Source organism: Phoca vitulina, unplaced genomic scaffold (assembly GCF_004348235.1).
Source record: "Phoca vitulina isolate PV1807 unplaced genomic scaffold, GSC_HSeal_1.0 scaffold7, whole genome shotgun sequence".
NCBI classification, from domain to species: domain Eukaryota; kingdom Metazoa; phylum Chordata; class Mammalia; order Carnivora; family Phocidae; genus Phoca; species Phoca vitulina.
Window position 1 is genome coordinate 36,477,914 of NW_022589710.1, and position 22,925 is coordinate 36,500,838.

A 22,925-nucleotide genomic window follows, 5' to 3' on the forward strand; every position below is an offset into this window, starting at 1 on the left:
TAAAAACCTCATAACCCCTGACTTCGGTATCTTCAGGAGGATCAGAGTTGTCTTGCCCTGGGTAGCACATCTAGTTATGCAGCAGAACCAAGTTACAAAAACCTTATTTCCACGCATCCTCCCCTAAACCCCCCCCAACCCCCCCCCCCCATCGACCTAATCCCGACCTGGATTTGAAATTAATTTAGTGCTATTAAATTTTGGGACAAAGGGATCTTCCCTATGGAATTGAATCTTGTTACTCCCAATTAAGAACAAAAAACAGCTAAGTGGTTTACTTCACGGTTGGAAGGCCATGAAGAATTGACTTGTACAGAACTAACCCCCGGGCAGCTTTACTCTGCGTACGCCTATAAGCCACCAGAGGTAGCCAGAAAGTGGACGGGGCCCCGCGGGAACGGGAACCCGGCCGAGGCGTGCCACGCCCGGGCTGGGCAGCGCCGCCGTTCGCCAGCCCGCCGGCGCAGTCGGCGCAGCCCGCGGCGGAAGCAGGGTCCCCGCCCCCCCCCGCCCGGCCCCCTCGCGGCAGCTCTCGGGCCGCGGTTGCCCGCGCCGGCGGGCAGCTGCCTGGGCGACCATGTTTGGCGGGCTGCGAGAGGACAGGCATCCGGTGCCGGAGTTTTATTCCCGGAGAAGGCGGTGGGACGGGCAGGCCGCTTCCCTGCCGGAGGTAAGTGCAGCCTTGGTCGCCCCCAGCCCCGAGGCCGCAGCAGGCCTGCCCTGCCGCCCCCTCCCTGACCCCGCGGCTCCCGGGGCGGCTCCCCCTGCCGCGGCCCTGCCCTCAGCCCCGGGCGAGCGGCTCTCCGAGAGACGTGGCCCTATTTGCCTACAAAACCAAGACTAGAGAGGTGTACTCGGCCAAAGGTCGGAATTGAATTCTGGCTTCCTACCCAGATATTTAGATGTTTATGAAAGTTCCTCCTCAGCACCTCTAATTTGGTTGGTTGCAAAATAAATAGCCCTCCTGCGCAGAAAGCCGTCCTGCTCCGGGCGCGATCCCCGGGAAGGAAAGGCTGGTGGCGTGGTAGCTACCCCTACTGAAAAGGTGTGCTTGCCCTTTGCCTCCTTCCCCTGAAGGGCGGGGTCGGTGTTAGAGCACGCTCCCTGTTTTGAATGTCTTATCTCCTCTCCTCCGCTGAGGCTCCTCTGGGCATCAGTTTATTGTGGTCTGAGTCCCAATTCATAAATTGCTCTGATGAGCCTCGGGATAGTAGTGCAGACTAAGTGAAATGTCCTTCCTTCCCTTCCTTTTCTTCCTCCCCGTCTTCATCCCTCTCTTCCTTCTTTTCTACTGAAACTACACCTGAACACAAAAAGGATAAAATCCTGGCTTCAATTAAAACAAAACAAAACAAAACCCCACAACACAACATTTGAAGATTCTACATCTTTACTGAATAAAGAGCAACAAGTGGGAATTGTTAAAAGTTCATTGTGAGATGTGTATTGTAAATTGAATTTTTAATATTTGCTGCAATCATTTCATTTTACAGCAGTTGGGATTGCGATTGGGGATGTGGTACTGGAAAGATGAAACCAGAACTCTTGAATTCAGAAGGTAAATTTTATTAAAACTTTATTTTAGCTTTTATAAAAATTACATGTGCTTGGGGTAAAAAAAAAGAAATCAAGCGACACACAAGAGTATAACGAGCAAAATAAATATCTGCTGAAATCCCACCATCTAGAGGAAAACATTTTGGTGAGCGGCCTTCCAGATACCACTTTCTGATAACATTTATCAGCTGCTTCCTATGTAGCAGACACTGTGCTAATCAGTTTGCCAACCCTTTGAAAAAGCTGCATGTTCATCCACTTACAGATGAAGAAACTAAACTCAAAGGGTTAAGCAATTTAAAGAAAACTAAGTGACTTAGCCAAATAACACAGCTCACAGGTGACTAAGATGATTGAAATCTAGGTCTGTTTGGCTCAGAGTCCATATATTTTTTTTAAGACTTTATTTATTTGAGAGAGAGCACGGAGCAGTGGGAAGGGGCAGGAGAGGGAGAAGCAGACTCTGTGCTGAGCAGGGAGCCGAATGCGGGGCTTGATCCCAGGACCCTGACCCTGGGATCATGACATGAGTCGAAGGCAAATGCTTAACGGGCTGAGCCACCCAGGTGCCCCCAGAGTCCATATTCTTAACTACTTTATAAAATTGCTTCTTTGAGTTACAGAAATACAGTTTTACATTAATGAGACCGTATTATACTTGCTGCATAATAGACAGTCAGTTCTCCAAGGTAAAATTACTAAATTAGAAAAAAATGATTTTAATCTCCATTGAGAAAATACTGACTCTATTAAAAGTGCATAACTTGGGGCACCTGGGTGGCTCAGTCGGTTGAGAGGGGTCGGTGTTAGAGCACGTTTCCCTGTTTTGAGGCTCAGGTCATGATCCCAGGGTCCTGGGATCAAGCGCCGCATCGAGCCCTGCATCGGGCCCCCTGCTCCTCAGAGAGCCTGCTTCTCCCTCTCCTCCCCGCTTGTCCTCTCTGTTGCTATCTCTGTCTCTCTCAAATAAATAAATAAAATCTCAAAAAAATTAATAAAAAGTGCATAACTAAACAAACAGTACTAGCTGCTATCTGCTGTGTACGTATTATGTGCTAGACATTTGCATGTTTTCTGATTCTTAAACAGCCATGGAAAGTGAGAATTAATACCTCCATTTTCTTTTATTTATTTTTTTTTAAGATTTTTTTTAAATTTATTCGTTTGAGACACAGAGATACAGAGAGAGAGAGAAAATGAGCAGGGGGAGAGGCAGAGGGAGAGGGAGAAGCAGGCTCCCTGCTGAGCAGGGAACCCCATGCAGGACTCGAGCCCAGGACCCTGGGATCATGACCTGAGCTGAAGGCAGACACTTAACCATCTGAGCCACCCAGGCACCCCGAATACCTCCATTTTATAGATGAAGAAACAAGGCTCAGGGAGATTAAGCAACTGACCCAAAGTCATACAGCCAGTAAGTAGCAAAACTGACATTTTGAACCAGGGTTTGTCTGTTGCCAAAGCCCTTCCCACCATATACACTGTCTCCCTCCTTTAGACTGTAAGCCCCTCAGTGGCAGGAGCTGTCTTACTCATGTTTGTGTCCCTAGGATCTGTCTACAGAACTTCACAGAGTACACCCTCACCAGGTGTTTATTGAATATTTCAGTAAACCAACTAGATTCAAGTAGAGGAAGGCCAGAGGCAGGGGACCAGTTAAAAAGCTAGTTGTGGGAGGAACACAGATGGCTGTAGGGGTACAGAACCGTGAGTCGGCTTGAAGTCTTGTAGTAGGAGGAACAGAGAAGGGTGCAGGACTGTGAAATACTTCAGAGTTGGAACTGACAGGATTTTGGGTAGAATTGATAAGATGTGAAGGGAGAGGGAGAAGAGAGGCTCACACTGATTCCCAGTGCCTGGCTTGGGTGATTGCGTAGCTGGGACTGCCCTTCACCTATATACAGAATAACAGACAAAACTGGTGATGTGCTTGAGGTTACTGTGACATATTCACAATGGTCTCTTAGGCCGTTGGATAAATGGGCCTGGAGATCAGGAAAGGCTAAGCAAATGTACTTTATAGTTATATTATAAATATAATGATATTTAATGTCCAGCAGTTTAAAGGCTAAGCATTATTTTAGAGTCAAAATCAAAAGTTTACATTTCATAGAATATTTGTTTCAATATTTCTGAGTCGTTTGTCATTTCCAAAGTGGTGATTGATTTCAGTGTTTTGTTTGTAGATGTGTTGCAGAAAATTCTGTCATGTAGCTCCTGAAATATCACACTCAGTGAGTGTGAGATCGACAGTGAGAAAGAAAGAGCTTTGGGATTAGACAGCCAAGATAAACACAGGAGTCAAAGTACAAGTTAAATACATGTTAAAATACCAGAAAATGTGGATATAAATTTTAAGTGCCAACATTTTCATTTTTCAGTCTTCATGTATATTTAAAGGCCATCTCAATCCTCTCTCTCTCTCTCTCTTTTTGAGAGAGAGAGAAAGCAGGCATGCATGGGGGTGGGCAGAGAGGGAGAGAATCTCAAGCAGGCTCCATGTCCAGCACAGAGCCGAGCAGGGCTCAATCTCACAACGCTGAGATCATGACCTGAGCTGAAATGAAGAGTTGGATGCTTAACGGACTGAGCCACCCAGGTGCCTCTCAATCCTCTCTTCCTATGGTGAAAGTTGGACCATACTTTTTACTTACTGACCTTTGTAAATGAAATTAATTTGCAGTATATTTCAAACTAATTTTCAGTGCTAATTTAATGGTAACCCACCCAAGTGTCACTGTTTCCTGTATGCGCCTACTAATAAATTCACAGATTATCAATTTCACACTGACTTTCTTACTCATAAAATATTCATATTCATAAACTAGTTTCTTTTGGTTTATTACCAAATTATTCTTTAAAAAATGGCTTGATTGATTTCCACTAATTTTGGAGAATATATGTGTGATGGTATGATTTAAAAGGTAGATTATATGACATAATGTTGAAAGGCCAGACACAAAAATGTAAATCTATAATTCCATTTATATAAAAGTTTAAAATAACAGGCAAAAAAAGAACTGTGATGATAGAGGTCAGAATAGTGGTTACCTTTGGGACATTATCAACTGATAGGGGATGGGGAAAGGTATAAGAGAACCTTCCGAGGTGCTGGAAATGGACTATATATCAATCTGGGTGGTGCTTACATGGGTATATACATAGTAAAAAATTCATCAAGCTGTCCACTTAAGATTTATGTACTTTAGGGCGCCTGGGTGGCTCAGTTGGTTAAGCGACTGCCTTCGGCTCAGGTCATGATCCTGGAGTCCCGGGATCGAGTCCCGCATCGGGCTCCCTGCTTGGCAGGGAGTCTGCTTCTCCCTCTGACCCTCCTCCCTCTCATGCTCTCTGTCTCTCATTCTCTCTCTCTCAAATAAATAAATAAAATCTTAAAAAAAAAAAAAAAAAAAAGATTTATGTACTTTACTACATGTTAAATTATACCACAGTTTTTTTTAAGATTTTATTTATTTATTGACAGAGAGAGACACAGCGAGAGAGGGAACACAAGCAAGGGGAGTGGGAGAGGGAGAAGGAGGCTTCCCGCCGAGCAGGGAGCCGGATGTGGGGCTCGATCCCAGGACCCTGGGATCATGACCTAAGCTGAAGACAGATGCCTAACAGTTGAACCACCCAGGTGCCCCTATACCACAGTTTTAAAAAGCAAAAAACCAAACCAAACCAAAACAACACACGAAGTCCAGACTGTGGAGTACACAAAATGGGGGCAGTTAGGAGAGAGAGGAAAAGAATGCCATGAGGAGTAGATGGGTGACAGCTGTTTTGTGGTGGAGCTGCTCTATGTTTCAGCAACTCAGCATGGCAAATCTCAGAGTATCAGGATTCCCTTGGGACTCCAGCTGCTAAGGACAATCCTAAGGAAGAGGAAAGCAAACCTTTGTATGTTTTAGGCCAGAGTTAGTGTTTGGATTTGATGGAAGTGCAGGTACTGATTCCCTTTTAGAGTCTAAGCATATCCCATCACAAATTAAAATGTGAGAGGACTCATGAGCCGGAACATGCTCTTTTTTTTCCCTGAAACTGTGTTTCAGAGACTTATGTCACCCCAGTTACTGGTGATGGTACAGGGCAGAGGCAGGGGAGGCTGAGAGGAGCCAGTGGTAGGGGTGGGAGCAGTGGAGGCAGAGGGAAGGCCTGTTCAGTCACTGCACTCAGACCTGGTTCTGTTTAGTATGCTCCATCAACCTTGACTGAGCATGTGTAGGATGGGATTGCATCTATGCTCTAGAAAGCCCCTCCCACAGTAGCGTGGAGGGGAAGGTTAGAACTAGGGGCGCCTGGGTGGCTCAGGTCATGATCTCGGGGTCCTGGGGGGATGGGGCTCCCTGCTCAGCAGGGAGTCTGCATCTCCCTCTTCCTCTCCCTCTGTGCACGCTGGCTCTCTCAAATTTTTTTAATGATCTAAAAACAAACAAACAACAAAAAAAAACAAAAGAACTAGGGAGACACAATTAGGCAGCGATCCAAGGGGGGAGGGGACTAGGACCCGGATGAAGACTGGCAGAACAGAGTCAAAGACCCGCGGTAGAGGTACTGGGAGGTAACTCTGGCCCTGCTGAAGGAGGGAGTAGTTGGTGAGACTGGCTGCGAGACGAGGGCAGGAAGCACGAATGTCCCAGTCACTGTGTGGGCGATGATATTGCCCCTTGAGATAAGGAGGGAGGGAGGGCCAGTAAGTTTGTGGAGGGGGTGAAAGGTAACAAGTTACTTTTGTAGATGTGCAGAATTTGAGGTAGCTGCCCGTGAGACTCCCAGGTCAGTAGGCAGGATTTTGGCCCTCCTGAGAGAGGCCTGAGCAGAATTAGAGTATGGAGTGAAATGACAGAGGCCAGAACCCTAGGAAATACGTACTTTTAAAAATTATGAAAAAAAATTTTTAAGTCATTTTTTTTATTTTAATTTTTAAAAAGATTTTATTTATTTGTCAGAGAGAGAAAGAGTACAAGCAGGGGGGAGCGGCAGGCAGAGCAGGCAGAGGGAGAAGCAGCCTCCCCGCTGAGCAGGACCCTGGGGTCATGACCTGAGCCGAAGGCAGACGCTTAACAGACTGAGCCACCCAGGCGCCCCTAAAAGTCATATTATTTAAACAATCAGAAAATACCAATAAGCAAAAACAAAAAAGAACTTTGCAGTCCCACCCAGCAAAGTAAGAGTTAACATATTAACATCTTATTATATAGCCTTCTAAATCTTCTATATGTGTACTTTTAACTTACTACATTCTGCATTTCCATTATCTTTTTTTTTTTTTTAATATGTTCAGTTAGCCACTGTATTATTATCTTTTTTGTTATGGCAAAGTTGTACATATGTACTGAAAACAAGTACGTAAATGTACAAAGTTGAAAGTGAAGATTCCACCATTGTTCTACCCCCAAAGACCAACAGTGCACCAATGTTAAGGGTTAACACCTTATTTTTATTTGTCTTCAACATACTGGTTCCATTTATTTTATATCCGGTGACTGAAAATTCCAATATCTAAAATCCTTGCAGGTCTGATTTTTTGCTAGTTTTTTTCTTATAGCATTATTAAAGTTTTATAAATAATTGTAAACATTTAAAACTTTTTATACTGGAATATTTCCAGCATATACAAAAGTAGAAGGATGATATAATGAACTCCCAACATTCTCACAACATAGCATCAACAGTCACCAAATTAAGGTCAGCTTCATATCATCCACACCCCATCTCCTCCACCCCTTGATTATTTTTAAGCAAATCCCAGACATCATATCATTTCATCTATAAATATCTCAGTATGTATCTCAAAAAAATAAAGCACTGTCTTAAAAAAAACTTACTATTTATGCAGTTACAATATAAATGGTAATTTCTTTATATCATCATATATTCAATTTGTATTCAGGGGTCTGCTATCATCCAATGTTTTATAAGTTTCTTCCAATCAGGATCCAGATAATTTCCATACATTGTAATTGGTTTGATATGTCTCTTAATCAAGTGTACATGTCTTAAAGTTTTATTTTCACGTGGCTCCCAGTAATAGTGGACAGGCAAAGAAAGAGGAGCTGGTGAAAGAGAAAGAATAGTTAGAAGGGTCGGAGAAAAAGCGCTGGGACACATAGGCCTTTGAAAGCAAGAGGATGGAGTAGGGAGTGTCAGCAATGTCAGATGCTAAAGAGAATTTAAGGTGAGGCAAATACTAAAAACAAGCCTTTAAATTTAAGGATTCAAGTTAGGATTGCTGGGGGGGTGATGGGGGGGGCCCTAGGTTGAAGCAGTTTCAGGAGGCCAGTAAGGTGGAAATCAGATAACAGTAGTTTGAAGAGAACATCTGAGATAAATTTCAAGAACCTAGCAAAAATAGAGTACTCTTATTGGTGACTTTATCTGTGAAGAAGGAAAAAAAGAGATAGTAGGCTTTTGGGGATCCAGTGCTAAGGGAAGGGGATTTTTGTTGGTTTTGTTTTCAAGGTAGGAAAATCTCAAGTTTGTTTTGGGGAAAAAAAGAAATGCAACAGAAGAGAAGGAGTGGGGAATGGGGTCAAGAGCACAGAAAAGATAGCAGCGCCTTCCCACTGAGTACGGTGGAAGGGAGGTGACACAGACAGGAGGACTGGGGCAGTTTGAAGGGGTGGTTGGGTATCTATGCTGCCCTTCTTACTGAAAATAAACCAGACCCTTCCAGCTCCTGTTAGAAGGGGAATCTCTTGGTAGCAGTGCTATGACCCTAACTCTTTCCCTTGAGATTGCTGCTCTCCTTAGGGCCCATTCATTAGTTACAATCACCACTGCCACCACTGGGCTAGGACCAGGGCTGAGGAAAACTGCATTCAGCCAAGTACCTTGACCCAGTCCCCAAATAGGGCCATTTTCTGAAACCCAGGGGAGGTGGGGGCAGGGAAGGCTTCCCAGGGGAGGTGATATCTAAGCCAAGACCTGAAGAGGAGTAAGGGATTGGCAAGGCAAAGGGAGATTTGGTTGGGGAGGAAGAGAGTGCATTCCAGGCAGAAGGCCCAGCATGTGCAAAGGCCCAGTCCTGAGAGGGCCCAGGGCATATTTGAGACTGCAGGTAGTTCAGGAAGCTGGATATAGGGTTCCAGACAGGTGTGAGTAGAAGATTTAAACCAGGGTAAGATCATGAAAGGTCTTACATGCAATGTTGAGGAATCTGAACCTCACAGGGGAGCCACTGGGAGGGTTGTTTTTTTTTTTTTTTTTTAATTTTTAAAACTTTTTAATATATTTTTTAAAGATTTACTTTTGAGAGTGTGTGTGCGAGCAGGGGGAGGGGCAGAAGGAGAGGGAGACGGAGAATCTTAAGCAGACTCCCCGGGAGCAGGAGATTAGTTAAGAAGTAGTTGCGGGGCGCCTGGGTGGCTCAGTCGTTAAGCGTCTGCCTTCGGCTCAGGTCATGATCCCGGGGTCCTGGGATCGAGCCCCGCATCGGGCTCCCTGCTCGGCGGGAGGCCTGCTTCTCCCTCTCCCACTCCCCCCTGCTGTGTTCCCTCTCTCACTGTGTCTCTCGCTGTCAAATAAATAAATAAAATCTTAAAAAAAAAAAAAAAAAGAAGTAGTTGCAAGGCGCCTGGGTGGCTCAGATGGTTGAGCATCTACCTTCGGCTCGGGTCATGATCCCCGGATCCTGGGATCAAGTCCCGAATTGGGCTCCCTGCTTCTTGGGGAGCCTGCTTCTCCCTCTGTCTCTCTCTGTCTCTCATAAATAAATAAATAAAAATCTTAAAAAAAAAAAAGCAGTTGCAGACATTCTGTTGACAGATCATGGTGGCTAAAATTAGGAAGGTGGCAATGGGAAGAGAGGGAAGTAGACAAATTCGAGATGTATTTAAGGATTAAGTGGTTAGTGGGCTGCAAGGGCCACAGGTGATGGAGAAACCAAGGATGACACCATTTTGCGGCTTGGCCACCTGTTGGGTGGTGGTGCCCATTTGCTGAGATGGGGGAGTAGTAGGGAGTACAAGTTAAAGGGGAATGAGTTCAGCTCATACTGAGTTTGAGATGTCTGTAGGATGCCCAAGCGAAGGTGTCCAGTAGGCAGATGTATCATTTTATAAGTCTGCAGAAAGAGCTGAACCTTCACTATAAAATTGTCAGTTATCGATGTTAGTGGAGTAGATGAGATTACTCAGAGGACGTGAGAAGAGGAACGAGGTGGAACCCTGAGAAAGGCTCTCATTTAGGGAACATGTCCAGGAAAAGGAAAAGGAGCTTTAAAAGGAGACTAAAGAAAGAACAGCCAGCAGTGGGGAAGAAAATTTGAAGTGTTATGAATCCAAATAATTTGCTTTTGCATAGTAACAGCTTGATCTCAGGGACATTCGGTTTTTAACCTGTCAATTTCAAACCCTGGGAATCCCTTCTGGAGTTTTAGTCTTCTTTCACATGGGGTAGGCCACCTTTTACACCCACTAGCACAGACTTCTAGGTATTCTTGAGTTCAGAGAAGATGATCCCTTTCCTCTTCCCAGCCTTTCAGGTCTTCACCTCTTTCCTGAATGAGTGACGATGGAAATCTTACCCTTCAGAGAAGACCTAGCTAGCTCCCTATGTCACAGGCAGATCTTGCCTTATATTTGCAGATTATACCCTGAGAGGGATAACTGTATCAGAATATAAGATACCCATAACCTCCACACAAGAAGTGGACACACACTAATGGGCAGGAAAGGATGGTCATTCTTTCTTTTCTTTTTTTTTTAATGTTTTATTTATTTATTTGACAGAGAGAGACACACAGAGAGAGGGAACACAAGCAGGGGGAGTGGGAGAGGGAGAAGCAGGCTTCCCGCGGAGCAGGGAGCCCGATGCCCTCTATCCCAGGACCCTGGGAGCAGGACCTGCGCCGAAGGCAGACTCTTAACAACTGAGCCACCCAGGCCCCCCGGTCATTATTTCTTAATAGGCAGTTAAGGAAGAGACTTTGAAGGGGGGCCTGAAACTTCAAAGACCTAGGGTTCAAATCCTACGTCTCTCACTGACTAGGTGGTTATATTTGTCAAGTTACTTAGCTTCGCTGATGATCAGTTCCCTCATCTATAAAATGGAATAATAATGCTTTGTGAGGCATAAATGAGGGTGTTGCATAATTCACCAGCATGCATGCCCATTTCTTATTTGTTAAAGAGGGAATACCTTTCTTCACAGGCCACCTCTGGGTTGGCCCATGAGGCAGGCTTCCCTCTAACACAGTGTCAGCTGTCCTACTCTTTCTTGTTTCAAGAGCCCCTCCTCACAGCTGGGAGAGAGTCAGCAGCCCCCCTGAGTCTTTGCCAAGGTCATTGACTCCCCTGAGGATATACAGCTGAGGAAACTCAACCTCCAGGAGCCCCAAACTCCTCTTGTCTTTCCTCGGGGCCTGAGAGAAGACTCTAATAACCACTGAGGAGCTCTAACTTGTGTGAAAGCCAAGAGTGGTCCAGCCCTCTGCATTTTAGGGATGGGTTCTAGGGGAAAATATGATTCTTTTCCTCATTTATTTCAGGGCAAAGGTAAACGACATGATTATGTTGTAATACTGGGAATGTAACAAAATGTGGTCTGAGAAAGGCCCAGATTCTAAAGGGGTTGCCAGATGGAGGGGGAAATGGCGGAGACTGCAGCAGGGCACAGCACTAGCTCAGACTGCGGTTTGGGAGCCAATCAGAGGTACGATTCTAGCTTTCAGTTATTACTGAAATAGCTTTCAGTTATTACTAGTGATGCTTTGTAGTGATTTCAAATGCACTGTGAGCATAGTCCGCCTGTAGAGCTACAGCAGGGCACTCACAGGGAGAAAGCCTTCTCACCAGGCAAGCTAGAGAATGACTTGACTCAAGGAAACAGCCACTCAGAATAGCGGGAAGTAGAGAAGGCATGTCTGAAAGTCAGAGAATAAGGACTAGAAGCTTAGCAGTAAATGTCAGACTATTGGCTAAGGACAGGCACTTAGTGTCTTATTTTAAGGCTCTCTCATCTCAACTCAGGCAAATAGGGCAAGACACTTTGAATGATAGGGATAGGACTGAGAAGAGGGTAGGAGACAGCAATTTCATTTGGCAGTCACTGAGATTGGGTGTATCTATCTTCTCTTGTCTTCTAGAGAAAGAGAAAAGAAATCCTGGGAGAGCTGGTGACCTGTGACTTCCTTAGCCTGGGGTAGGAAAGTTAACAGCCAGTGGCTCGTAAGTGGCCGAAACAGTGTGATGATCCGAGGAGAAATGGGAAAACAATTCTGTGTTCTTTTTTAGGATGGTTATATGAAGGAATCTGCACAAGGCATCTAGCAAGGAGAAATGGCTTCAGAGAGCCATTAGAAAATGTCTGGGGGGCCCCTGGAGGGCTTCGTCGGTTAAGCATCTGACTCTTGATCTCAGCTCGGGTCTTGGTCTAAGGGTCGTGAGTTTGAGCCCTGCGTTGGGCTCCATGCTGGGCGTAGAGCCTACTTAAAAAAAAAAGTCTGGATGTTTGGGAGATTTGATTATTTTGTTAAAGGCTGTCCAAATGGTCTGTCAATATAACGTATCAACCATATAGTGTTTTCTTTCTATGTGTCTCTATCAACTTTTTCTTAGTAATGCAGGAAATAAATCAATATATTCTTATTCTTAAAAAGAAACACCTCAAAATGGAAGTACACAGATTGGAAGATAGACCTCTTTATCACCATTTCACCTCTCTGCCCCATCTGATCCCCCGTCTCTCTTTGGCAGTAGCCGTCATCAACATTTGGTATTCTTCCATTTCTTTTTTTTTCCCACCCACCCCCTCAGTATTTCAGCATACCCACCCCCTCAGTATTTCAGCATACTCTCCCCACTAAATACCCAATCCTTGGAGGCATCAGAAAGAATGAAAAGCTTAGAAATCATCCACTGACCAACGTGGTACCAATGACCTTAAAAAAAAAAAAGAGTTGAAAAATGCAAAGGATCATTTCCTTGCGGTGACATGATGTACATGGTTTTAGGAGCTAACTTATTCTACAACCTGAATACTGCTAGGAGGTTGGCAAAAACTGGAGGAAGAAAAAACCAAACTGATTAACTTTATTATTCCCATGGGAAAGTATTTCTCTAAAATGATTACTTTGTGGGTAACATCAATCAAAGAAAATTTTCAAAGGAAGTTGTTTCAAAACTGTTGTGTCAAAAAAAAGACCTGTTAAAATACACAAAACTATTGTGTTGGCAAGGAGATGAAGAGAGTAGACATGATTGATATCCGTCTTTAGAAAATGAGTAAAGTCTGGGGGAATGTGCTTTTATTACTACACCTTCACTTAAGCTTAGCAGAGAGACATCAAACTGTGGGCAGAAATTAAGCTTCTGGGTCGTGTTACCACTGTGGCATTGTTTCAGACAGAAAAAACGAAAATCATAATCCACGGTGGGTTTCGAAACCAATGTATTTTGTAGACATCCCAATTTTCCCAAAAAATGTACTCTCTGTAAAGGCAGGAACCACATTCTGCTGGTCTTCAAAATGTTTTTCTTGGCTTTTCTGTTAAGCATTTGCTGATATTCCCAAGAGGTTGTGCGTGGACTCGAACAGACACCATTTTCTTTTCCTGTCAGAGCAATGTGTGACAGAGTATGGCCTCAGTATCTGTGTGTTTGTTGCTTAGTCATGGTCCCTTCTTAGCCCCATTACTGCTTAGTAAATGTTTGTATGACCTTAGAATTTAAGAAACCCTGAGTTAAAGAAAGGGTCCTGAAACCTTCCGTGAGATAGTCAAGAGTCCAGCGCAGCGACAACTAAGATGGCAGCTCAGGAGGCAGGACTGCCTGGTGGGTACGCGCATGGCTCTGCGTTGAGAGATCCTGGACCCCAATCCTGGCTCCGACACGGGCTCAGTGATCTTGGTGACATTACTTATCTCTTTCTAAGCTTCGGTTTTTCCGTGTGTAAAAATGGCCATACTAGTAATATTTTCCTCATAGAGGCACTGTGATTGAACAAGATTGTGCCTAAAAGCACTTGGTGCGTAACAAGTGCTCAGTAAATAAAAACATCTCTCCAGACTTCTCATGAGCTTTCTGTTTCTTGTGAAGCTACTATGACATTTTCAGATGGAAATGTTTTGTGTATGGTGGTGTTCTGGAGACCGCGGATACGCAGAGGCTGAACGTAAAGCCTGAAACGTTCATCTCTTTCTAGATGGTTGTTCCATATGTAAATAATGTGACTCGAGTACCGCGGTACCTCAGATTCCCCTCAGGCGCCACTCATAACATCTCCAAGTCCTAAGATGCCATGAGCTACTGTCTTGATAGGATCAGTCTTCCCCGACCCCCCGCCCCCCGGGGAAAGGTTAGGGTCCTAATTTTCTCCTTTCTATTACAGTTTTACACCTGCAATAGAACTGAAGGAGAAAGGAAAGAAAGGCAAAGCAATACACTTTGCTGAAACTGACGGTCCCGCTTCAGACAGGTACCTTCGCTTCCCAGCTGTGGCAGTGCTGCTGACCGCTCTCAGCAGAACGGCTCAAGTTGTCACAAATTCTTTTTTTTTTATCTTATTTTATTTATTTATTTATTTATTTTAAAGATTTTATTTATTTATTTGACAGAGAGAGACACAGCGAGAGAGGGAACACAAGCAGGGGGAGTGGGAGAGGGAGAAGCAGGCTTCCCACTGAGCAGGGAGCCCAATGCGGGGCTCGATCCCAGGACCCTGCGATCATGACCTGAGCTGAAGGCAGACGCTTAACGACTGAGCCACCCAGGCGCCCCCACAAATTCTAGAAAATATCATTCCCATTATCTGAGGTTGATACGCAGATACCTTTTAAGGAAAGAACATGCACTGTTTCTCAATTATGGGAGGTGTTACAATAGTCCCTGCAGATGTATCCCTGTGATAATTTGGCTCATAGCAAATTTTCAACGTTTTATACTTTTTAAAAAAATCTGAAAATGGTAGCTACACCATGAATGGATTATCTAAATAGATGATTAATTGGTGATTTAAATGATCTGTTTTGGATGGAATTGGTATTTACATTTTATATCAGGCTTTTCTCCTACCCCTAGCCTGGTAAATATAATGTTTAATAAAATGCATTCCAGAATTCTCCTCCATTAAACAAAACCCTTTTTGGGGTTTTGACACTCATGCTCTCCTTACTTTATAGTAAAAGTCTCATGTACCTCAGGATCAATTAAATACAACTGAAACCTTTCAAACCACCACTAGAGACTGTTCTATTCTAAAATAGGTTGACAGATAAAAAGTTTGCTTCAAGAGACGATAAGTCACCTAAAGCCTTAGAGAAACGAGGTCAGCAGGGCAACGTGACACTACATGATGCTAAATGTGAGTAACTGTTTTGTCATCTTCACATATCCTATCTGGAGTGAATCTCTGACACAGCCCTTTGTCCCTCTCTCAATTGTCCATCTTCTCTCCTTTCAGTTGTTGCTTTGTTTTTGCTACAAGATACTGAGATGCAGCGGATCTGTTCTTTTACAACATTTATGAGGTATGTAATGCTCATGAGACATTTTAGACCTTTTATCCTTAATTTGAAGCAATTTTAACTGATAAATGATGACAAATCTGGTTTTTGGAGAAAGGACATGGGACTGGCTTTATGCAAGCCATCCCCTCAGGACTCAGTCCCCAAGACTGAGACCAAAGACAGGAAGCCAGAAGTCACAGGAGCCGAAAAGAAAGTCCCATGGCAAGGAGTATGGAGAGCACGTTGTCAAAGTCCCATAAAGACTACATTATATTTATATAATGGTTAGAGGGTAGACTCACTTACTGAAGATCAGTTTTCTACATGTTTGGAGCCCCCGCAAGTACTAGGTGTATGACTCTGGGTGAGCTTCTTGACCTTTCTAAGCCTGTTTCCTCAGATACAGAATCGGAAGTAATTGTGTCTCGGTCTGGCTGAGGGTCGGTATTCAATGAGAACTGGGTACCCAAGATTGGCAGCCCTCCCACATTCCCTCAGCATTCAGCGAAGGCTGCTTGTGGAAAGCACCTGAAGCTTTATTCCACAGCAGGAGCACACTCAGCCTGACCACAGGGCAAGCTGGGAGCACTGTCAGTGTCCCAGAAGCAGCCTTCAGCCAGAGTTGTGCTAGATGGAGAGTTGGTACAAAGATATCCCAGCTTCCTTCTGTCAGGATAACTCTGAGAAGTTTTCTGCACTGTCTCCCAGAGCCCCCCACAGGACTGAGCTGCATTTATCCACAGGGATAATGAACTTGTTAACACCCGCTGTGTGGGCTTCCTTCCCTTTCCTGTCTTGCTTCCCCAACCCGCTACTCACGTTTCCTGTGAGCACTTCCTAAGTAAACTACTGACTCTCACATCTTTGTCTCAGAGTCTGTTTCTGAGAGAACCCAGCCCAGGACAGGTAGTTACTAACGTTGTGAAAAAAAAATCTGCAATGCTCATCTTCATCCGGTTGTCAAGGTGTAGTTGAAGAAAGAATGCCAGTAAGAATTTGCATTTGCTAGAAAGGAAGCAGCAAAAATCTTGTAAGAATACTTAGAAAGAAGACAAAGGCTTCTAGTTTTAAAAGAAATGAGATGGGATTGTGAATCAATGCAACCTTTTCCTAGAGCAAAACTGTGAAGCTTTAATATGCTGTACACCATGCCCTAGCAATTTCACTCCTAGGAAGTTACTCAGAGACGTGGCCACAAGGATAATTACTGCAGCAATGTCAATAGTATTTTTAAAAGAACTACATATCCATCAATAGAGGACTAGTTAAGTAAAATACGAGCTATAGAAAACTTTATCCAGCTTTTAAAAGAATGAGGAAAATTGATACATAGTATCATGCAAAGAGGTCCATGCTAAGCAGTTAAGTGAAAAAAGCAAGTTGCAAAGACTTGTATATATATAGCATTATCTTCTTTGTTACCAAAGAAAATTTTAAGGCATATATTCATGCATATGTATGTGCGCTGGTGGGGGAGGACCTTATATGTAATTGTCTATGCTTTGAAAAGTTTAGGGAGGATTCATTCCACTCTTAGCAGTGGCTGTCGCTTGGAAGTAGGATGGTAGCAAAGAAGTGAGAGGACTTTTTACTTTACACATTTGTGTACATTTTTTTAAACAATGGAAAATATTATTTGTATAATGAGAACTTCTTAAAAATTAAAACTAATTGATAAACAAAACTATAATTTAGTATGTGACCCCCCTAAAAAGTTTGGTTACAAAAATCAGATTTCTTACATCTTCAATAGTATAGTAGATAGAATTTTAAATGGTAAATTAGTTGTGTGATAGGCATGATAACGTGTATTTCTACTTATTTTTATGTCGTGTGCCCATATTCTTACAAAAAGTTTTATGTTTGACATATGTTTATACTATATGTTAACTAATTAGAATTTAAATAAAAATTTGAAGAAAAAATAAATATGTTAGCATTCATTTCTTTCTTCTATTTTTTTTTTTTTTTAATTCTTCCCTTAGGAATAAAAATCTTGACAATTTCCTCATGGCATTGTTGTACTATTTATCTCATTACTTGGAAAAAAACTCACTGGAAAAGAAACCCCAAAGCTATATGGTGTAAGTAGGATTTTGTAGTGCACTTTAAAGTTTTATTATTGCCAGTATGAAAACTAAGGTAAAGAGATGATGGAAATTTAAAAATTTTTGGAGTATACGAAAACAAACATTTTACATGGGAGGAGTTCATCAGTTTTAAAGCTCACTGAATAATTCAAATGGTTTTTCTAGCAACAAAATATTCCAGATAATATAGACCAGCACTGCCCAATAGAAATATAATGAGAGCCACATATGTAACTTAAAATTTTTCAGTAGCTATATTTAAAAAAATGTAAAAGAAAGGTGAAATTTTAATAATGTGTTTTATTTAATGCAATGACTCAAAAATGTTATTGCAACATGTAGTCAGTATTAGAAAGTTATTGATGACATACTTTACTTTTTTTTTTGTAGTAAGTCTTTGAAATCTGATATCTATATTACACTTAACAATATACCTCAATTCATACTAACCACTCAGTAGCCCCCTGTGGCTTCAGGGTTACCATATTGGACAGTGCAGATACAGATATTGGTTCTATGCTTTTTATGCTTATGAAATTCTTGCTAGGGCTTTTGTAAGCATCTAATGAAAAAAACGAAGAATTAAAAAAATTAATAGATATGACCAAAATGATATTCCATATCACAGAAGAAAATAAGATTTCTTAGGCTACATAGGAAGAATTTAACTGCTTTAGGCAGAGGTGGCCCAGAGCTGTACAGGGCAAGCATCTGGGAACTCAGAGTCCAGAGCAGAACAATGCCTCTCAGGCTTGGTGACCTTTGGCAAGCCATGGAACTTTCCAAGTGCCCAGGCTGCCCTCCCCGGTACGTGTGGAACCGATCCAATGATTCAGCTGTTAGAAATGCTGTCAGAGTCATCAATTTGTTGCTTTGGAATGTTTTTAAAATGCAGAATCCTTGTGTACGACCAGGCAGTTTGAAAAACATTTTATGGATAGATAAACGTATCTGGACAGCAGTTTCATAAAGAACTGGATAAATAGCTCAGACGTTGCTACTCCAGTGAAGCCATCACGGTATACCGCATCCGTGTACGTCGGCGCTGCGTTCACGGCAGGGCAGCCCGAGATCCTGAAGTGCCTCTGCTGGCAAGCACGAGGGCTCAGCCAGCTGGAGGCTCTGAAGGTTTGAGGAGTCTAATCATCCCCCCAGAAAGAACTGATTAGACTTTGGTGGCAGGACACGAGCTTGTATTTTATGTGGTGTTTTCTAATTCTGAGGGTTACTGCTAATCTAGCAGAGACATTTGTTTCATTTCTTAATTTAGAGGAATAGATAACAGAGAAAAAGGTTTCTTAGTTGTTTTTGAAATACACTAACACTTATTAGAGCACAGTGGTATAAGGTAGACTTTCTTAGAAGGAAATCAGTTACGGAATGACAGAAAAATCCAAGTCTTAAAATGATTGGTTCTATGGTGTGATTTTTTTTTTTTTTTTTAAGATTTTATTTATTTATTTGACAGAGAGGGAGACAGCGAGAGAGGGAATACAAGCAGGGGGAGTGGGAGAGGGAGAAGCAGGCCTCCTGCTGAGCAAGGAGCCCAATGTAGGACTCGATCCCAGGACCTTGGGATTATGACCTGAGCCGAAGGCAGACGCTTAATGGCTGAGCCACCCAGGCGTCCCCTCTGGTGTGATTCTAAAATAAGAAGACTAACGTTTCACTTTCAGGGTTCCAGTGGTCAATTAGTGTACTTATTAATAGAAATAAATATAGGTTATATTGAGATATCTGGACTAAAATAACTTTAAGAAAAAAATTGATTTCAGTCAAACTAGTGAGATAGAACAGGGATAATAGTAGTATCTACTTTACAGAGTTATCATCCAGATTAGATGAGATAATCCATATTATCTTAATGCAGAGGTTGCCGCTTGGGAGGAAAGCCTACAACTTGTGAGAGGAGAGCTGGAAGGGGTACAGAGGTACACGGTGGTGGTTTTAGATGATTAAAAGCCCTAATTCCGGAAGAAGAAGCCTTATCCCGATTTTACAGAAGCAGCAGCTAAGGCTCAGAGAGGTTAAGGCGCTGACCAGAGAAGACTTGCCTAGTTAGTGGTGAGCTGAGATGGGAGCCCAGATCCATCTCACTCCCCAGCCTCTCAGCCTCTGTGCAGCGTGCTCGCCACCTGGTCCCAGTCAGCTGAGCCCTCTTATACAGAGTTTATCCATTTGTAATTAGGATTTGTAGCTTCTGTACAAAGGCAAAATTATGCAGTTTTTAAAACATCATAAGTATTTTTCAAGTTATTACATCTTCATAATTATAATTTTTAATGGTGGCGTAACTTTCCGTCAAGCTAATGTGTGTTAATGGACTAACTGACTTACCTATTAAGAGGCCGTATAGTACGTACTGTGCTCAAGGGTGTGGACTTTGGTGCTGGAATAAATCCTATAGGGACTCAAATGTTAAGTTAATAAATGTCAAGTCCTTAAACAGTATTTGGCTGTATTACTACAGCCTGCATTACTACTCCTTTTTCCCCTCCATTTTATATATTTTTGGGAGTTGCCAGTTTTCCTGATAGACAAGTAGGTAATAACTGAATATTATTGAATATCTTCATGCATTAGATTTCCCCCTTAATTTTGGATAATTTATTTTAAGAAGGATAAATTTCCAGGAGAGATTATTGGACCCAAGTTTATGGTCAGTTGTATGGCACTTGAAATTATTATCAAGTTTTCCCCAAAGGATTATACTTGTTTTAAATGCCAGGCTCTACGCAGACCTACTGAATCAAGATCTTGGAGAGGGGGTGGCACTAGGAATCTGCACTTTTAGGGAGTATCCCAGGCAATTCTTAACATATATTTAAACTTAGGAGCCAGTGGCCTAAAAGTTTCAAGGCATTTTTTCCTTGTTTTGTTTTCAACAGCAAAAGAGACGTATTGACTACTGGCAGCTCTGGCAACACAGGGGTGAGGAATAAGAGAGGGTGGAGGTTGCTGAAGGAAACAGGGAGACAGGCATAGTGATGGGGTTTGGGGTGCAGATGGATGCAGATATTTGGGTTATATGAAATTTGGGCTTTTAAAGTTGGAACTCACTTTATCTATTCCAGAAACTTATTTTATTCCAGTGACTCACAAGCCTTCTCACTGCATGTGGTAACATTTTGTGCTTTGAAATATCTCTATTATCCTTAAGCCCCTTCCTCCACAGCATATCCTCGTGTGGTCAGTCTAGTGGTTAACATCAGAAGGGGCAGTAGTTTGTCCCTGTTGTTTAAAGTGCATTTCATGGGGTTTAAATCTTTCTGAAAATTAAAAGGCAGATAAAAAGCCAATGACACTTCACTTTTCAATAGCAGTCACTGGAATGTATTGTTAGCAATATTGTTTCCTACTATATTGTACTGCAAAAACTCTAAAATTTGGCTCCAGACACGCTGTAACCTATGAACAGGTTGTCTTTTGGAAAGTTCATTTGCAATTCATTTGGAACTGGGGCAGTGTTTTCGCCCGGAAGCAAGGTTATTATAATTGATGCCAAAGTTCCCAGAGGAGTGGTCCACACATGCTTCCTCAGCAAACACAGAACTGGGAGTAGGGAAGCATTGAGGAGGTCGAACATTGAGCCTTCAAACTTAGTAGTAACATCAGGAACCCAGGGGAAGCTGAAGGGAGAGAGTCTCCGTAGCTCTTTTAATAAAACAGCAGGGAAATGGGCTGCTAGCTGCCTCAGAAACCAGTGTAGGTAATTTGTCAGATGAGCTGTCCTATATAAATTAGGACAGCCTATATGTAAAATTAAGGACACATACTACAAAGAATCTATAAAAAAGTGAAAATTCACCATAAACTCAAGATGCTGATTACAATGATAACTATCAAAGGGCTTGGAGGCCCTCCCTTTGCCATAGCTCAAATTGAATAAAAGAAAGATAAGTGAGATGTGTTGACTCACTTGTATTTCTTTCAAAATAGTTTACACTTCTGACTTTTTGCTAATTAGTATTGGCATTTGCCCAAATGAACCCAAATGATCATTTTCTTTTCAGGGGCCTTGTAGAGAAGAAAGAGATGGAATTGGTTATAAGTAAGTTAGAAGCGGCGCAGAAATACTTGGCCCAGAAGTACTGCATCCTCGTCCTGGGCTTGGCCATGCCTGATAAACATCACATGTGCTGCGGAAAGTAAGTGCACATGTCACAGTTTCATGAGATCTTCACTTGTTTATGTATTCATATCCAGAAGACCCTTAAATTTGACTTTTGGTGCCCTTGTGAAAGTTTCCATTTTGGTTGTAGAGAATAATTGGGCTCAGGTGAGACTCTGCCCCAAACACATGTGGTGTCTTGTTTGAGAAAGCCGAGTATGGGAAGAATCCCAGAATCTACACTGCTTAAGTTTAAAAGACTTTCCCCTCAGGATATACTGGCTCAGTGGAATCTTGCTCTCAACCTGGAAGGCTTCCTGCTTCCAGGGCCAGGGCCCCACGGCTGCCTAGGGCAGGAGGCCTGGTGATGGGCCAGTGTCAAAGGGGGCGTTGGGTGTGTCCCCTGCCCTTCTGCAGCTCGTTGTGCAGCAAGAGCTGTGGGTACAAGCTAGTAAGGTGGGGGTGATGAGATGACGTTTGTGTGGAGATCATCTTTGCCCTAGAATGATAGTTTATATATTACTGTAATTAAGTTTTAAGTGTCTCGTGGGGCACCTGGCTGGCTCAGTCAGTACAGCATGCACCTCTTGATCTCTGGGTTGTGAGTTCGAGCCCCACATTGGGTGTAGAGATTACTTTAAAATCTTTTAAAAAAAAAATAATGTGTCGTATCACAGGAGGGTTTGGAGACATTGAGGGAAAGCTCTGATCCTCAAATCGCGCCCCCCCCCCCCCCCCCCCCCCCCCGCCAATCTCCTTCTCAGAGTGGTTTTACAACAGGCTCAAGAGCCACACCAAAGCTGTGGCCAGAGCTCTTATTTTTAACTTCATAGAAAAAGAACAGAATTCATGGTTTCTCTCCACATTCCCCACATTTTCAAAATACAGATATTTCCATATGCTCTGTTTATGTTCTACATTTTCTGTGTACCTTATTCTGTTATTCTGCTTACAGAATCTCACCTACCACTTTGAATAGCAACTATAGTTATTCTACTATGTGATACACCAGTTTGCCTCACCATTCCTTCTGTGCACGCTTATGTGATTTCAGTTTTTCCGCTTTATGCTATTTCTGTGTTAGATATCATTATTGAAATTACTTTTGCCTATTTGAGCTATTTACTTATGGCTAATTACCCAGAATGTATTTACCTAGAAGGCATCAGTAGTTCCCTAGCTCTTGTTACATATTGCCAGATTGTTCTCCAGAGAGGCTAGAACATTTTGTATCACCATCAGCAATAAGCGTACCTAGCTCTATTAGTTAAATATTTTTGATAGCTTAAAGTTGTAAAAAAAAAAAAAAAAAAACCTTAAAGCTATTTCATTTGACTTTCAATATCTTTCATGACTGTGGGGGTCTGTGCTCTTTTTCTGTATAAAATAATTTATTGCCTGTTATAATAATATTAATTATTAAAATTAATTACTGCCTCATCTAGTTTTAACCATTTATCAACCAGAAAGTGGGTATTTGTATAATTTATGTTTCATATAGCAAGGCTTGGCCATTTGTTTTTCTAGTTTGTTGCTTTCCTTTGATGTTTATGTTTTTACACATTATGAAAGTGTTAAAAATCTTTGTTTGAACACTTCTACCTTGTTTCTGATGCTATTCAGTAGTCATATAAGTTCATCATCAGCTTCACAGTTTCCTATTCAGTCACTTTAAAATTACTTTTTCTCAGGGGTGCCTCGGTGGCTCAGTCATTTA

At 42.5% G+C, this 22,925-nt stretch overlaps 1 protein-coding gene across 1 annotated transcript in view; it reads left to right on the top strand.

Moving 5' to 3' along the window:
* The first annotated feature begins 524 nt into the window (after positions 1-524).
* The window catches only part of PPP1R36 (protein phosphatase 1 regulatory subunit 36), a 30,591-nt gene continuing 8,190 nt past the window's right edge, over positions 525-22,925 (top strand). The window contains exons 1-7 of the mRNA XM_032405297.1: positions 525-670; positions 1,494-1,558; positions 13,891-13,977; positions 14,765-14,862; positions 14,962-15,028; positions 16,993-17,091; positions 21,111-21,245. Coding sequence (XP_032261188.1) covers positions 578-670; positions 1,494-1,558; positions 13,891-13,977; positions 14,765-14,862; positions 14,962-15,028; positions 16,993-17,091; positions 21,111-21,245 — 644 coding nt within the window. The 5' untranslated portion in view covers positions 525-577. The remainder of the gene's footprint in view (positions 671-1,493; positions 1,559-13,890; positions 13,978-14,764; positions 14,863-14,961; positions 15,029-16,992; positions 17,092-21,110; positions 21,246-22,925) is intronic.